The sequence below is a fragment of the Oxyura jamaicensis genome, chromosome 6 (genome assembly GCF_011077185.1).
Source record: "Oxyura jamaicensis isolate SHBP4307 breed ruddy duck chromosome 6, BPBGC_Ojam_1.0, whole genome shotgun sequence".
Lineage (NCBI taxonomy): Eukaryota > Metazoa > Chordata > Aves > Anseriformes > Anatidae > Oxyura > Oxyura jamaicensis.
In genome coordinates, this window is record NC_048898.1 from 6,801,981 (window position 1) to 6,818,694 (window position 16,714).

General features: G+C 39.1%; 1 protein-coding gene across 13 annotated transcripts in view; it reads left to right on the top strand.

Moving 5' to 3' along the window:
- FAM13C (family with sequence similarity 13 member C) overlaps positions 1–16,714 on the top strand; it is a 129,386-nt gene that overhangs the window by 13,333 nt on the left and 99,339 nt on the right. For 12 of the 13 annotated variants that reach the window (XM_035330050.1, XM_035330053.1, XM_035330058.1 and 9 more), the window contains one exon: positions 3,888–4,023. In XM_035330050.1, coding sequence (XP_035185941.1) covers positions 3,888–4,023 — 136 coding nt within the window. Of the gene's footprint in view, positions 1–3,349; positions 3,460–3,887; positions 4,024–16,714 lie in introns of all 13 variants that reach the window. The other variant, XM_035330062.1, reaches the window with a different exon arrangement.

A 16,714-nucleotide genomic window follows, 5' to 3' on the forward strand; every position in this document is an offset into this window, starting at 1 on the left:
CATGAACTCCAGCTTTATGTAGTCATTCTGATCTCACCATCTCTGGGAGAGAGAAAAAAAAACAGTAAGTCTGGAGCTCATTTTTTGTAAAGTGTGTAAGGAGTGCTGTCCTTGGAGAGTGACTTTCTGGAATTATGAATAATAACCTTTCTAATAAATGGGTGGAGAGGAGAACTTTGTAACTGGCATTTTCATTGTGAGATTGCTGTACCCCTTGCTTCTGAGTGACCCAAGGCCTCCAAGACTCAGAACAAACCAGTTGTATTTTCCTTTATAAGAAAAAAAATCAAGGCACTCTAATGTTGAGGACAATTCTGGTTCTAATCTGCAGAAATGTGTACTCTGTGCCATTGTTGGAAGTAACCTATTACTTCTTGGATGTACTATTAACTACAGTTACGGTGCTAACTCACTGCAGGTATTAACTGTTCTGCATGAGTTCTGGTACTTGCCTTTTTTTGTGCAGTTACTTCTTCCTGCCTTTGCTTTGGGTTGTTTATAAACCTTTCTACTTTAAATTTTGGACTATTTATATTTAAGTATAAATTTTCTGTGATTATCACCTGTCTCAATCTGTTGACATTTTATTTGTGGAGACCTGTCATGTTCATAGTTTCACTGAAGTGACTGAGCTTGAATATAAAGTAGTTGGAATATGGAACATGTGGACCTTGGGGACACAAAATTAGAATATAAAACTCGTGGCTGATTGCACCTTACTAACCTAAACTGCCTCTGTTTCAGTTAGTAAATACACTAATTGCAAATAGCAAGTAGAAGCCTTAGCACAGGTATTATGTTGGAAGCCTCGTTACGGGATCACAGAAAACCTCCTATTGCCATGAATTTTAAATGCTAAGAAAATAGTATCGCTGTCTGAAAACTGAATTTTAAATAAGATGTCCCTTCTCTATTTTTTATCTGTTACAGACCCGTTAACTTACTGCTGCTTATTTTGAATATTTGACTGAAATCACCTTCATACAGGAATTATTCTGTTATAATAGTAGTAGTATATATGCTTCCTGTCCCTATTCAGGGTGGTGGAACCCAAAGTGTGATTAAGAAAAGATGGTATGTTTCAGAAAAAGTGTAACTTAGTAAAACACTTTATTTTTACCTCGGTCTCCTTTGCAAAACCACCTCCTTTGGTTTCTTCTTCTGACTTTCCTCCCTTGTGCTGTTTTTCTCCTGTGAGACTGTCTGCACCACTATGAGCTTGCTCCACCAACATCTTTCAGGTTGCTTTGCTCTTAGATTGGAACATGGCATCTGTTTCTTATCTTCTGAAAATTCAGCCTTAGCACCTGCATTATGCAATTTTCATGTCCTCGCTTCCATGTAGGTGAGGGAACCACACACGTAGCCTATAGGTGAAGTGTCAGGCTGGCTGCTCCCTAGACCTTTTGTGCTAATATCTACTCTTCTGTCACCTTCTACTGGCTTCTTTCTACAGATTTCTTTCTGCTTGTCCACTGAATTATTTATTTCAGTTGCCATTCCTCCTCCTCCTTGTGAGCTATGTGTGTCATGTCCTGCTAGTCTCTGTAAGAGCTGAAATCTAAGCACTGTTGCTTAGATTTCTACAGGTACAATTTTATACCTTGTCTTGTTAAAGAGATTTTTGCTGTTAACCTCAGTAAGCAATTCTTGTGTGAGTGCATAAGGATGCTAGCCAGCTAGCTGTTTGTATCTACTCACTTTGACTCATTCTTCCTGTAAATTTACAGAAAGTCTAATACACAAGCCTCTGCCAGCAAGGAACTTTGGCAGATATCCTGAATGCAGCCAAGGCAAAGCACTGTATGGCTTTCCTAGCTTATGCTTTGTGGCAAAGCAACTTTGAAAGACTTAGGCTCTCTCAAGGAAACCATAGTTGATTCCTGATGGTCAAGATTCAGTTGTTTCTTATTTGTTAGTGATCTGTGTTTGATTTATACTAAAGCTGATCACAGGGTTTTAATGGTGAAATGTAGAATATGCTTCAGTAGCTATGCTCTTCCTAGGAATGTATTCCTGGATTCAGCATTGTGTTAACATGGCTCCCTATTGTCAGCCCGATTACAGGATTTCTGCTAGAAGCAGAAGTATCTGAAGAGGCAGGAAATGTTTGTTTTTCGGAATTAATTGAAACTCAGTGAGGAAGGTAGCTTCAGAGGAAGCTAAAAACGTACTCTCTATATTTGGAATACCCATATGTTGCCACCCGTGAGTGTTTGCAGATGAGCAGATATTGATATTTGGAGTCAGCTGTAGGGTCACATCCTAGAGTACAGCCTTGGTTTGTGTTAAGCTGACTTGAGAACTGAGCAGCCAAAACATAGGCTGCTACTAAGGCCAAGTGGGCCCCAGTAAATGCAGAGAGAGCTGTTTATCTTCAGGAACAACTTGCGGAGTGCGCCTTGCTGGCAGGGAGTTAACAGTAGGTAGGGATGAATTAGAGAACAAATGTTTAAGTTAAAGATTAAAAAAAAAAAAAAAAAGTTAAGTGAAAAGATTGCTTGTATGGCTTATGAGTTGAGGGTGTTAACGTTTGGGTAAACTAATATTTCTTGGGCATACTCTGTGCTGGAAAGACTGTTGCTCAGTTAACCAGGATTAAAAGCCATGCTTGATTTTATTATTTATTTATTTATTTCCGAGAAATTGAGTCTGTCCTGAGAAGAGGAGGAATCCAAGAAGGAGAATTGTTACTCAATCCTGAAAAAGAACTGATGACACAGCAGTTTATCCTGTAAATCTAGGTCATACTTGTCTATAACTCTTCTTAAACCATTCTTTTTTAAAAGGAGCCTAAACTCAAGTTCTCAGAGAAACAAATGTAGATTTACAAAATGAGAATGTGAATGAAAGCACTTGAACTGGGCCCAGTGCATATATTTGTACTTCAAAATTGCAAATGAATAATGAATGTACTGATTTAGCAAACAGAGGACTGGTGCATGTGTATGCCTCCTCTTTAGTCTCCAGAGTTCATTAATTGTTTAATTATTAATATTGTGTTGGGTGGACCTGAGTTGATGCAGCATTTCTGGGGAAGCTGGATTAGGTGACAAAATTCATATGCAAATGTCCTCCAAGCCAGCAGATGGTTCACAGGGGGAATACACAGTCCCTTCACAGAATGAGATGAATTTCTTTATTTTGGTTAAATGATTCTGATTTAGTCTACTTGTATGGCTAGTACAAATGAAGCTACTACTTATTAAAAAAGGAAACAAACCAACAAACAAAACACACACAAATGATCTGCTACGGGAAGCATGGGAAGTTCCACTGCATGTGACTGAAGTCTGTGAAATTACAAGTTATTACGCTGTAACAGTTTATTATCTATGTTTATTTCAAGGCAGTCCTGGTAATAAAATATTGTTCCAGTCTTCAAAGTTCACCTTCAGAAGCTAAGCTGGAACAGCAAAACAACTCTCTTCCAGCCCCTGTGCCACTGAGTGGTGGCAGGCTTCTGTTTTTTTTTTTTTTTGCTGTGGAACTTCCCATGCTTCCCGTAGCAGATCATTTTTTTTTGTTTTGTTTTTTGGTTTGTTTCCTTTTTTTTTTTTTTTTTTTTGTCTTCATATTTGCTTTTGTGAACTTCATGGCAGACTGCCAGGTTCTAGCTATTTTGTTGCACTGCTTCAAAGATTCAATGGGATGTGAACCAGTGTAGCAAACAGGTTCTGTCACTGTGGGGTTCCCAATGTTGCAACCTCCACCCAGTGGAGATGATTCTTGTCCCAGCAATTGCTGATTGGAAATGAGCCTGGAACACTTTGTCCAGTTGCCTGGCTGGCTGCGTTGGTGAATTATCTCGGGTACAAGGGGGCTCCCTATGTCATTAGCCCCTGGTATGAGAGCTCCAAAACTTAATCCGTTTGTTCTTCCATTAGGATCCCTGTCGGTCCCTTGGCTTGTGAAGAACAAAGGCTTTACAATGGCCTCCTGCTGTATTTGCTTCAACACTATGAGGTGCTTTTTGTTGAGCTGAACCCTGGTTTCTCACCAAGACAAGCAGATGGCCTTCAGGTAAGAACGTTACATTGATTGATTCAGCAACTAATCAAAAGTGCTTCATTAGGTTGTAACCTACAAATGGAAATACATTTGCTTATACATAGTGTGAGTACTGACTATACCTTGTTGCCAGCAGCCTAGGTATTCACTGTATGCCCAAGCTAGAGGGGAAGCTTAAGTCTTTAAATTTCTGATTATGGGGGGAAAAAAAAAGGCGAATGTAAAATGTCAAGAAAAAAATAGTAACTCTTTCCACTTCAGATATTTCAGTGTAGAACTTTGTTAGATCAAAGCCACTGAATGTTTCCTCAAGTGAAACACCTTTTTCTGCATTACTACATGTAGGTGATGCAGGAGAGCAAAATGAGACGGGTGAAACCCCTCTCATCTTTTCAGAAAATGCTGAATATGTTTCAGCTTTTCCTTGGGTATGTTCTTTTCTAAAACAATGTTAGTACTTTTCCTTGTTTGCCTTATTTATCAAAAATGGTGGAAGAAGCATGATAGACTACTGCTGCTTTAGGGAAAGGGTCAGTGTAAGCCTTGTTTTCAGGATGTGATGTATCATTGCTGCTTAACTGCTTAACTTGAAATTGATTTTTAGAAAAGGACTTGAGGGGAATGTAGTAACAAGACATGCAAGTCTAATACTTTACCATGAAGTTACTACACATCCTTGCAGTTGAGATTGATGGAAGTGTGCCAGATCAGGTGAAGGATTATGAAAAAGTTTTGCATTGCATATAATTATAGTTCATGCTGCTCATGTTTGTGACTCCTTGCTTTCCTGGTTTCTTTCTTCAAGTATCTCTGCTAAGAAAAATGAGGAATCTTATAAAGTCAAATACTGTATTTAGAGCATATTACATATCCCAAAGCAGAAGACTGGGACTGTTGTGCTCCTTGGAACCTCTCTTTAAAAAGTCTTTTTTTTTTTTAAAAAAAAAAATCCTGTTCAGTTGTAGGTACAGAGAACAGAAGACACTGATGTAAAGATGTTTATGAAATATCCTGTGAAACAGGTCATGGTCCCAAAGCTAAAACATTTCACACAGAGATGATGTTGGAGCCCACACCTCTACCTTTCCTCACACTCTGATGTCCTATGCCACTACCATCTTTGGGGATTCCTGCAAATGAGTATGCAAGACCAAAATGTTAGGAATCCAATTATATAATGTTTCTATTCACAAAACTAGTCAGATGAAGACACATCAGCAACTAAAGGAGATTGGAAAGGTATTAGAAAAGCCCAAAGTCAGGCCTTCTGGCTTTCTATTGCAATACTTTTGTTTTAAAAGCAACTTTACTCCCTGTAATTCTGCAAAAATGTCACAGTCTGTTTGAGATTGTGGTGATGTGGGAAAGAACTCTGATGGAAAAATCCTTTCAAGTTCTTTAATAAAACCCCAGACAAGGCATAGCCATGAGGCACTCTCCTACTCTGAGGTAAGCTTATGAAAGAAATCCCATCTATGGTGAGAAGGGAATTCGGTATTCTGTGGTTGATCTTGTTTTTGTAATTTCTGGCAGGAAATCCAGCCCATTGGATATGTACTCTTCATCTTTCATAATGTAACAATTGCCGAAAGTCCACTAAACGAGAAACATCAAAGTTAGGTTTACAAACTAAACATACTCAACGTGCGTGAACTAGTTCCAGCAAAGCAAGCAGAAAGTGAAATGGCAAGCCTGGCTCAGATCCCTTGTTGCTTCCTGGAAATGAAACTTGCTTTTATTGGCTGTTTCTCATGAAATAACTTGAAGCAGTAATGCTGATACTTGCATTTGGACTACTTAATTCAGGAGATTTTTTTCGTTGTTGTTGGGGTACTTTTTTTTTCAGTATATTTTTTCACTTCAATTTTATATGCTACTGTAATTAATTGAGCTTGAACAAATAAAAGTCATACTGATCTGGCAAGCATGCTGTACAGCTGACATAAGCTTAATAGGCAGCTGTGTAGTTGTAGCCTGAGATGAACAAGACATTGTTCTTGATCATAGCGCCTAGGATATCTAGAAGTGCCAGGAGTCATCTCACCTGCTGATTCAGGCTGATTCAGGCTGGCTGCTTGGGAGAAGAATTTGCAGATTGTATAACGCTGCCTGTCTAATAGATCAGAACTAATATCCCAGGCTGGCTAGGAGACTGTTCACACCCACCTATTCCATCTAAAGACAGTAGTTTAAAAGATGTGTACAAGCTACTATGTGACTTTAGTTTGTCCTTTTTCCTGACCATCACATGTTGTAATGCTGTAAAATCCTGCTGGTGGTGGTATTTTTGCAGTGTGTGGTTTTTGTTGTTCTTCTTTAAATGCTATCATCCATTAGCATTTAAATCTGTTCTATAGTCTTCTGTTCTAGCTCACAAACTGCACTGGTACTGAACTGATTTTCCTGTTTCGTTTAAATCACTTTAACAAGAGGTTAGACACTGTAGTGTTTGTTTTGACCTGGGGTCTCTCTAGATAACTCTCTTTAACCTGAAGCATATTGCTAGCTGTGTTGGAGGTGTACAAGATTACACTATAGAAGTTAAGCTAATTAAATGATGATCCAAGCCTTGTTAATAGCAATTTGTCATGCTGTTTGCCCTCATCATTTCTGAATCTTATGTTCTGGTTTAAAAAATGGTTACAGAACTCTTTGCATCTAGTCTTGGAGTATTTTTTTTTTTTTTTTCATATCTCCTTTCTGTACACAATCCTTCTTGAATTAAGTGTTCTGCCTTTGTTTTACAAACAGAGAAGCATGACTTGGTGTGTGCAAGCCACTGCATCCCATCAAACCATAGGATTAATTGAGAAAAAAGCCTACACCTTGAGGAAATAACTCTCATTTCTTGTTTTCTCTTCTTTCTTCATCCTTTATGCATGCTTAACTTTATATCAGCAAGGCTGCAGGGACTCTTGATTGGTTTCCGTGTAGCTACTGCCTGCAATAATGGAACCCTCTTGGAAAGGGATTGCAGAGATTCAGGTGGCTGGGGAAGGGGAGCAGGGTGCTCTCCTAGACCTGCAGAAAGACCGCAGACACATCAGAGTGGATTTCTGAAACTATACAGTGTGGTTAGGAGTTGGTTGGGATCACTGGAGCTAAATATTTTAGGGAGGCTATCTATATGAATTGTTTTTTTGGGGGAAGGGTTGTGGTCTAGGGAGTTTTGTCAGTATCAGACTTTTAGCCTTTTTTTTCCAAGAGTGAGGAGATGTTTCAGCATTAATCCATTTCTTTAAAAAAAAAAAAAAAAAAAAAGTGAAGTGGTTCCTCACTTTCATCTGAAGTTGCCATAAGAAATTGTGGCCTCCCTGATAAACTGCCCTCCATTTCATGGACATAACTCAACTGATGTTTTCCTTTGATAATCCCATAACAATGCTTTTCAAATTAGTTGAAACCTTCCAAAAACAGAACAAACATAGATCTTATGATATAGTAAACCTCAAATTTCCAGGTTAGACTGAAGTGTCTTGTTGATGAAATTCTTTTTGGATGGGAGAACATAGTTCCAATTCTTATTTGTGGCTCTTAGCACTTTTTTCTTACTTCAAATTGGTACAGATCTCGATTATTTTCTTTCACTTAAGTTCTTTGCTTAGCAAAGGTAACTTCCAGTTACGCTTAGGTGTGAACATAGTGAGTCCTGTGTGTGCCACCTGAACTTCCAGGAGTTTTTTCAATACTTCTGTAGGGATTGATGTTACGTTATAGAGAGATTTCTTGATATTGCTTCCCATACCACAAAAAAGTATTTTCCTACCTTTGTAAATTTAGCAAAAGCATGGACTTGCTAAACATTAAGTTCTAATTTTGTGTTTGGGAACTGCCCAAACCAGAAGACTGGATAAAAAATGCCATACCTGGGGGATCAAAGCAACCTGGATCTCCACAAAAATTGTGGGCCATAGATTGTAAGGATGTATTTTTTTTTTCTTCTGGATAAACTGGGAAGCATATATTACTGACTACAGGCATAAGATAAAGAGCACTGTACTAGGCTAGGCAACTGTAACTTAAAACAGCCAAAGTGGATGTGGCTGGAGTATTCATTACTCTTTCCAGGTCTTCAGTGCCAGAGCCTTTCTGTCTATAGGTGAAGGGAATAGGGCATGGAGAGAGTGAGGTGCTGTTTCTGAGCAGTGCCTGTGATCAGCAGCAGACCTACCTTATAGTGGAGACCTGAAACTCTGAAACAACAAGTGTGCCTGGTCTCCAGTTTTAGCAAACTGCAGGCTGTGGAGGTAATGTCATTCATTTATTTAATGTCTGCTCCAGCATTTCTAAGACTTTCTCCTGACTTGCTGTGTGTGTGCTGTGGGACCTTGCTGTCACACTTGTAACCCTTTCTGTGACTTAATTGATTTTGCCAGTCACCTCCCTCCTCCCCGCATTATCTACATTGTTTCTTTACTTTTCACTTCTCTTTTGGCTGGTGAAAGCTGCACCAGGAGAGAATGTTGGCAGGTGAAGGTGTGTTATGTGGGCCATGAAGCACGCTGTCAGCGGTGCTTTACTGTAACAAGCGGCTGGAACATGCAGGAAGGAAGCTGGCCAGACTGACGGCCTGTGATTCTTTAGTGCAATCAATAATACAATCATAGAGCTCCAGTGATCACACTGGCTGTTAACACCGGTCATTGCCTGTCATTCAGTAATGGTAGGAAGTGTATGAAAGGAGAAGTTCTTTCTAAAATTGACACATGCCTTTCCTGACTTGGAAAAACATTTTGAAGGTACTCTGCTGTACAGAAACAAACTAAGCAGTAGTAGAGACTCACCTTTGTTACCTCAGTCTGTGAAGGCTTGCTTTAAGCTTTGTTGTGAACAGAGCATCTCAAAAATCCCTACCATAGTCAGACTTGCAGAATTTATGTTGATTACAGATTAAAGAGTCTTAGTGCAATTCCTACCTGATGTGTTCAGAGTGGCAGCTGGTTGCTTTGCTGACTAAGGTGTCAGCTACACTACGAGGAAGAGGATTATAATTAATCAGATAGTGTACATATTAGGATAACACACATTTCCACTTTCAGAGGATGCATCTTGTCTTCCTCTGATGTTTTAAAATTCACCACACTATCTTAACTGAAGACTTGCAGCTCTGAGATTTTCAAGCATCTCAAGTTTGCAGCAGCATTTTCTTCCACTTGGTGTCAGCATTGTTCTCCTTCACTACTTAGCTCTATTTCCTTTGAACATAATTCTTTCATATGTTCGGAGTATCTTAAAATAAGGTATTGCATTTCTATTTTTGTAACATATCAGCACATCAGCCTGTTCCTTCCTCAGATAATTGCCAATATCAGAGAGGCATGAAGGAAGGGTATGAACTCACCTCCAAACCACTGTGAAATACAATCATTTTCTGTTTTATGTTCATGTCACCTTCCTTAACTCAGCAAGACTACCAATAAAATCTGGTATCACTTTTTGTATTCCTTTTCTTTGGTGCACATAAGCAATACAATTTGTTCCCGATATGCTGATGATGAGGGCATTTTGAAAAAATAGCAGAAGTGAAGTCTTTGCTAGAAAACTCATCCCTTGGGAAATTAAAAGTATTTTTACTGAAAGTTCTGTGATATCTAAACATCAAAACTTTTTTTTTTTTTTTTCTATTCTTATAGCCCCTGACTTTGTAAAGCCACTGAGGGTTTAAGTTTAGGGATGGGAATGGGAAATGTTATCAGAAAAGCAGACAAGAAGTGCAAAATAAAGTAGAAACCTTAAAATCCACTGTTAAAAGAAAATCCTATTTTTTGTTCAACTGTAGTCTTCATAGAGACTTAGGTTCTCTCCAGCGCAGGGCTGTGTAACAGTGAATTTAACAAACACGCTCTGAATGCATGCAGGCCCTGCTCCCCTGCCACCGGTTCTTATACCACTTTTGTTCTTCTTTAATGAGTTTATTTTACCTACCTAGCAAAGATGCGAACATGCCAAAATACTTAACTTCATTTGCCAGAAGAATATGCCAGCATTTATCACAGTTGCGTGAAGAAAGGCTTGGCTGAATCTTGAAAGCATATTAGCACATTATAGCCTAATGCAGGTTCACTCTCTCCCAGCTTATTTGGGTTTTTGCTATAGAGCAGTCTCTGTGGTATTTAATTTCTTTGCTTCTAGTAAAAAAAGGAAATGTGTGTTCATGAGTCAGCATTGCTGTTAAATAGTTTCCAGAGCTATCAAACTAAATACTGGGTACCTTTTTTATTTTGCTGTGAGAAAGGAAAAGGATGAAATATGCCTGTAATAAAAACACAAAAGCAGTTGAGCCAAAGCCATGAAAAACATAATGAAATGTATGGCAAAGATGCATGTTACTCCTGCTTCCTGGGGGCCAGGGTTAGTGAAGTTCAGTTTGAATTGTCCTGATTTACTGACACATCTTAGTTTTCTTAAATAAAGAGATCTGTGGGAAAAAAGAGGGAGGAGAAAGCAGAAAATGCCTTTAAGAATATTACGGAAAAATAGACATGATACTTCAGAAAGTTATAGTAAGAATAAACAAACACAACACCTCCTCATATGCTTTTTTCCAGATGTGTTCCTACTCATTTCAAAGGCCATTTTTAATTTAAACAAACGTTACAGCAGTTTGGCTTTGCGCACGTGGGTTGGCTTGCACGGCTGGTAATTTAGATGCTTGAAGCTGAGGTTCTGTCAACAGCCTTAATTCTGACCTTTGAATTTTCACTGACCATACTCTTGAATTTGATGTAGCCCTGTTCCCAGAGGACCACAGGTGAGCATGCATGGATTAGTGCCAGTAGGGAAATAATACTGTTGGCCTTTGGCTGTTCTGCCAAGTGACCCAACTGTGCCTGGGGATGATTGTGTTAAAGGATGCTGATCAGGACTAAATGTTTTGGTAAAGCTGTTAGGCAGACAAGGAAATACTTGATGAGGGGCTGCTGCCATATGACGCAGCATTGCTTCCACTATGCGACCGGAGTTTTGCCTGGGAGTTGTTGGTGTTGCTGGGCTGTGCACAAAAGGAGCACAGGACCTAAGGTGAGAGATTTCCTCTGCCAGCATCCACACACTGAGAGCTGGGGCTGGGGGGGAGGTGTCATTTGCCAAATCAACAAGTTAAAAGCCACCTCCCCTGCATCTCGCTGATGGTGAGGTGGCTGCAAGACACCAGGACTCCTAAGCAGAGGGGTGCTGGGATCTCTGCCTGGCATAGGCAGGAGAGGGGCCCAGGTGCTAGGTCAGGGAAAGGCTGATCGCTATCTAAACCTTTCAGACTTGTGGAGAGGTAGAGCTTCACAAGGTAAGTATATGGGTGTAAGTAGAGGAGAGCAGGAGATGTCTTAGGGAGATCTTTGTAGATCCTAAGCTCTAGCTTTAGGACTCTTATTTATATTTTATATTATTTATATTCTATTATTATATTTAAAGGACCTACAAGGATCATTGAATCAAGCTTATGAGTTGGAGCATCCTTTGAGCATCCCAATCTTTTTTACCAGTCAGTATAAGGGTACAATGCAGCAATAATAAACAGCGAGCTGAATTTGGTTATATGCAGCACACTGTAACTCAGTACAGTACTTCTAAAAATATATTTGTCTTTTTCCTATTTTCACTAGGAAAGTATAGCAAGCAATCTACCACTTAATTGCAAGGAATGATGCGTGAACAGAATATTTCATTGACGAAATATCTGATATGCCGCTTTACTTTTCTTCTAACTCTTCCCTTTATGTCCTTAAAGTTTCTTCTAAGAAATTTCCTAGCTATTTTACTAACCATTTATGTTCCACAACTCTTTTCATGCTTAAACAAAATGCTGGTTGAGGTGGGGGAAGAGGAAGATGAAACTGATAAATAGATAAATATTAAATGGTCTATAGGGCAGTTCAGACAAGCTGTATCTACTTAATAAGCACTAAGCACAGTTCATGTAAGAAGCTTAAAGCAACTTGTGAAAACTGATGCTGACAGAACACCAACCTGGTGTGTTTTAGATAATCAGTGAGCTCTGCACCTTTCTTTTCAGTTGCCCTTAGTAATTTGGATGTTACCAAAAAAAAAGTCTTCATGCAAGTTGTAGAATAAAGATGCTTCTAGTGATTTTGCAATTGCAGGCAGATTTGTCAGCTAAAAGAAAATTTCCTTCTGGATCTGCCTGGAGTGTAAGTTACTAGCAGCAGCAGTAGTGTGTTGACTTCTGTAGTGTTCCTTATATCCTGTGTTCTTAATGGTAGCAAAGTCACTGTGCTTTCTAACCAGAGAGAGCATAAGTTGTGAGGCATTGGAATAGGCTGCCCAGGGAAGTAGTTCAGTCACCATCCCTGGAGGTCTTTAAAAGACATTTAGATTTAAAGTTTAGTGATATGGTTTAGTGGAGGACTTATTATTGTTAGGGCAGAGGTTGGACTAGAAGATCTTGGAGGTCTCTTCCAATCTAGATGATTCTGTGAAACCTAAATCCAGATCCATGTAAATGTCAATTCTTATAAACGTCTCTGTTTCTAATATATACAGCAAATGCAGGTCTATGTGATTGTCATTCTTTATGAAGTCTGTTTGTTTCTAGAGTTTAAAGCATAAAACTGAATTCACTTCTGTGGTGGTTTTACTCGAGTGGGCAGTCGAGCTTCACCACAATCGCTCTCTCACTCCTCACCTCCTCAAAGAGGAAGGGGGAGAAAAGACAACACAAAGAGCTCGAGGTTTGAGTTGAGAATGATTTAATTAAAGGGAAAGGGAATGGGGAGAAAGAAAAAACAAAAGAAACAACAAGGCCGCGTGGAAGCACAGAGAGAAAGGAAAAAGTTATTCTCTACTTCCCATCAACGACCGATGTTCGGCCACGTCCTGGGAAGCAGGGCCTCAAAACGCGTACTGGTTGTTGAGGAGGACCGCCCTTCCCCACGAGAGCCCCCCTTTTTATTGCTGAGTGTGACATCAGGTGTTATGGAATATCCCTTTGGTCGGTTTAGGTCAGCTGCCCTGGTGATGTCCCCTCCCCATCACTTGCCCACCCCCAGCCTGCTGGCTTGGAGGGAGTCCTGATGCTGTGCCAGCACTGTGCAGCAATAGACACAACACTGGAGTGATACCAGTGCTGTTCCAGCTACAAGTGCAGAGCACAGCACTGTGTGGGCTGCTGCAGGGAAAGGTGACTCCATCCCAGACAGACCCAACACAACCTCCTTCCTGTTTTCCTAAAAACTCAGAGATGTAGTGTTTCTGCAGTGTGCTTAGGGATCTACAAAGCCATTATTTAAAAACAACAACAACAACAACAAAAACCAACACAACGGCTTTGAAAAGTTTTGCTCCAATTTCTGTTTTGAAGCCCTTTGCTGATACCTGAGATACATACTTCTAAATTTAGTTGCTGCATTTTCCTCCAGTGAAGGCTACTTACTTAAAAGAAAGACAGAAGTTCAGATTGGGTCAAAATCAAAGAAGAAAATATCTAAACCTTTATTTGCAGAGGAAGACAGCATTTTTATATATATATATATATATATATATATATTGTTATTAGGCTGTCTCTCTTGAGATGCTTGGCACTGCCACAGACACTGGAAAAGGAAAATAAACTCTTCAAAGTGCTATATGGTAACTTCAGTTAAAGGACAGGTCAGCTCTTAAGAATACTGAGGGGAATGATGGTTCTCTTTAGTACAACTTCTTCCCACTGAACAGATTCTACATTATGTAACGTTCCCTTTGAAATCTTTATATAGCATGGGTTTTCTTTTTTTTAAAGTCAACTTTGGAGTTGAAGGGCTGCTGCTGTCCCTGTATGGTCTTCAATTGTGGCTTTTTAATTAGTTGAAAGGGAAAAAAAATCAGTAGTGGAAAATAGAAGAATAAATTAATTCTTCAGTATCAGCTCATAAATCATTTCTGTGAAGTTGAGAGTGGTGTTCTCATCTTACCCTTCTGTAGTTCCTCCACTCATCATAATATTAATTCTGGAAACTGCTATGTGGTCTTTAGATAGACATTTTTTTCCCATTATCTCAGTTTTCTTGAAAGTGAAAAAGTATTATTTTATTCTCTGAAACTCTTGCTATTACAGAGTAGAACAAACAGTTGGCTTTAGAGAGACTCTTTATTTTTCTTTCTTGTTCTTTGTTAAATTAATACAAATAGGGAGGAAATTTTCATCACTGGGCCACTTCACATCTGGTAAACTTTTGCCTCTTTGTCTAATATGATGCTAAAGCAAGTTGCCTATCTAGAGATCAGGTATTGCACTGATGGAGTTGCAATAGAAAGGAATGGCAAGGTTTCATCCATACTGTAATGCATCTCAGCCCGGTAGTACAGTTCTTGTTGCGGAGTTCTTGTTCCCTTCTTTCCTGAGAAGGGAAAGTATTGGAGAAAACTCTAGCATATTTTATGCTCTTCGCTGGCTGTTAGTGGCTTTGGGTAGAGATTGAAGGCCTTAGTCCAATTGTTAGAAGCCTTCAATGGATCAGCACTTAGCTGTGCCAATGAAAAGATTTTTCCTGTATCTTGTCTACTCTGATTTGTGTAGTTGATGTGGCACAGATTCCCGATAAAGCTAATTTTGACTCTGGAATGATTTTGTGGAGGAGAGTACTATTTCTGAACACAGTGCTTTCAAGGCATTTTGCAAGATGAAATGTTTTACTTATGGTGGAGAAGGTATTATTCTCTTGACAGAAAATCCCCTCTTACTATTTCTTATGCTCTGCATGTGTGGCAGGTGACCTTAGCAAAAGAGAACACATTTGTTTCACTGTGAGTAATGCTATGCCGGTCTCATTACTCTAGGTGGTGCTTGGATATTATCAAGGGAAGCTTGGAATATCAGGTGAAGTGGAATAAACATTCTGAATTGCATAACAATGACTTCTTGAAATTTTCACAGAGTATCTGCATTTTTTCCCCTCAAGTAGGCAAGAATTCATCAAATTTCAACCAAAAAAACCACGCTACCATGTAGGCAAAGACATCAGAATTTGAAGGCATAGTTGTTGGGTATTCAAAGGGGAAATCTGTCTAGTAAAAGCTGCTGGAACTAGACGTAGGACCATTTTGGGGGATGAAGAAAGGCAATATTGAAGAACCTTTATCCAATATTTTACGTGGCCCTTAAGAGCTTATTTGAAAAAGAATTTTGAAGAAATAGGTTCTAGGGATCCAGGCTGAGTCCCAGGAAGAATTGTCTAGTGGCACACTTGACAAACCCTCAGGTAAACAGCAATGGGTAGAGATGTAGTTAAGTATTGCAGATCTACGCAGAGAAAATATTTTCATTCTATTTTTTCATATACTGGAAAGGAAGAAATAAAAGGTTGGTACAGCCTTTATCTAATTCTGAATGTTTTGTTTCCTGATCCATTAACTCCATTTGCTTCATGCCCAAGCTAATCTGGGTTGTCTCTGTTGCTCTGGATAAAGGCATAGGGGATCAGATGTGGGGTGCTGTGTCAACTCAGGCTGTGAGTCCAGAAGCAGTAGCACATCAGGGGTTTTCCCAAATTAAAGTATTGTTCTCCCCATTTCACCAGTTGATTGAAAGTTGACTTTTAATTTTGGGCAGATAGTTGTTTGTATAACAAATTCTGTTTGTGTAATATATTCTGTACAAAGACTGATTTTGACTCTAGGTCAGCCCACGAGATTTGTGTAATCTGAGACAGATATTCCATGGTAATCCTTGGAAAACATTGTGAATTAACTATGTACTTAATAATTTCACTGGTGGAGCAGTGCTATTTTTCTTTCATTAGTCTGATGCTAACAGATTCTGTGAAGGATAACCCAATGCTGTGCAAAGGTGCCTGAGCTAGCTCTACATTACACAATTGAAAAGGGTACAGAAGGCAGGGCAAGAATATGCTTGTGTTTCATGGATGTGCATTCCCGAATATCTTAAGCATTTATAATTTGCTTTTAAATGATGAAAAAAATTCAGAGCAACTGGCTGCAGCAGGGAAGTAGTCAGGGAATCTCTTTCACATGCTGCCTTTTTTTTTTTTTTTTTTTTTTTAATGTAGCATGGATAGTAGTTCAAAAGGATGACTGCATTCTCAGCTGAACTTTTGAATAAAGGTTTTTAAGTGCCAGGACAAATATTGGATAAAGTTTCTTCAATATTGCCTGTCTTACTGAAACCAGAGTATTAAAAAAGAAGAAAAAAAAAAAAAAAGGAAAGGTCTGTGGTGCTTACAGAAACTCTTTATCTTTCCCTTCTGGAGACTTAAAACCCGATCTGAAGTGTAATCCAGAAAAATGCGTCAAGAGGATTTGTTCATAAGCATAGCATGCGTTGACATCAGCAAACTCTTATTCGGGCTGTCGTGTTCCATATTTTGGAGCCTCATTCTAAATCTTCTGGCAGCATTCAAGTTCGGTGCTTTCCATTTTGATTGAATTAATTAGGGAAGTTTGGATGGATCCCCTGACTGTGAAGTTGTCAGAAATTTTTAAGAGGATGCTTGTAAAGGTTATTTTTACCCTAGTTAATAACAAGTAGGACATCTGACTGCGTTTCTGTATTGTTTAAATGGAAAATACTCTGCCCATTTGGAAGCAAAGAAAATGGTAAATGAGAGCTGTATTTATGTACTTATCTTGCCTTTAAGTTAATCTCCTGTTACTAGTCTTGAGCCTTTCACGTTGCTATAGAAACTGCCACAGCCTCCAACTGTGCTTCCTTCAAGACTTAATTGCATTCTGAGTCTCATAGACTCTCTAT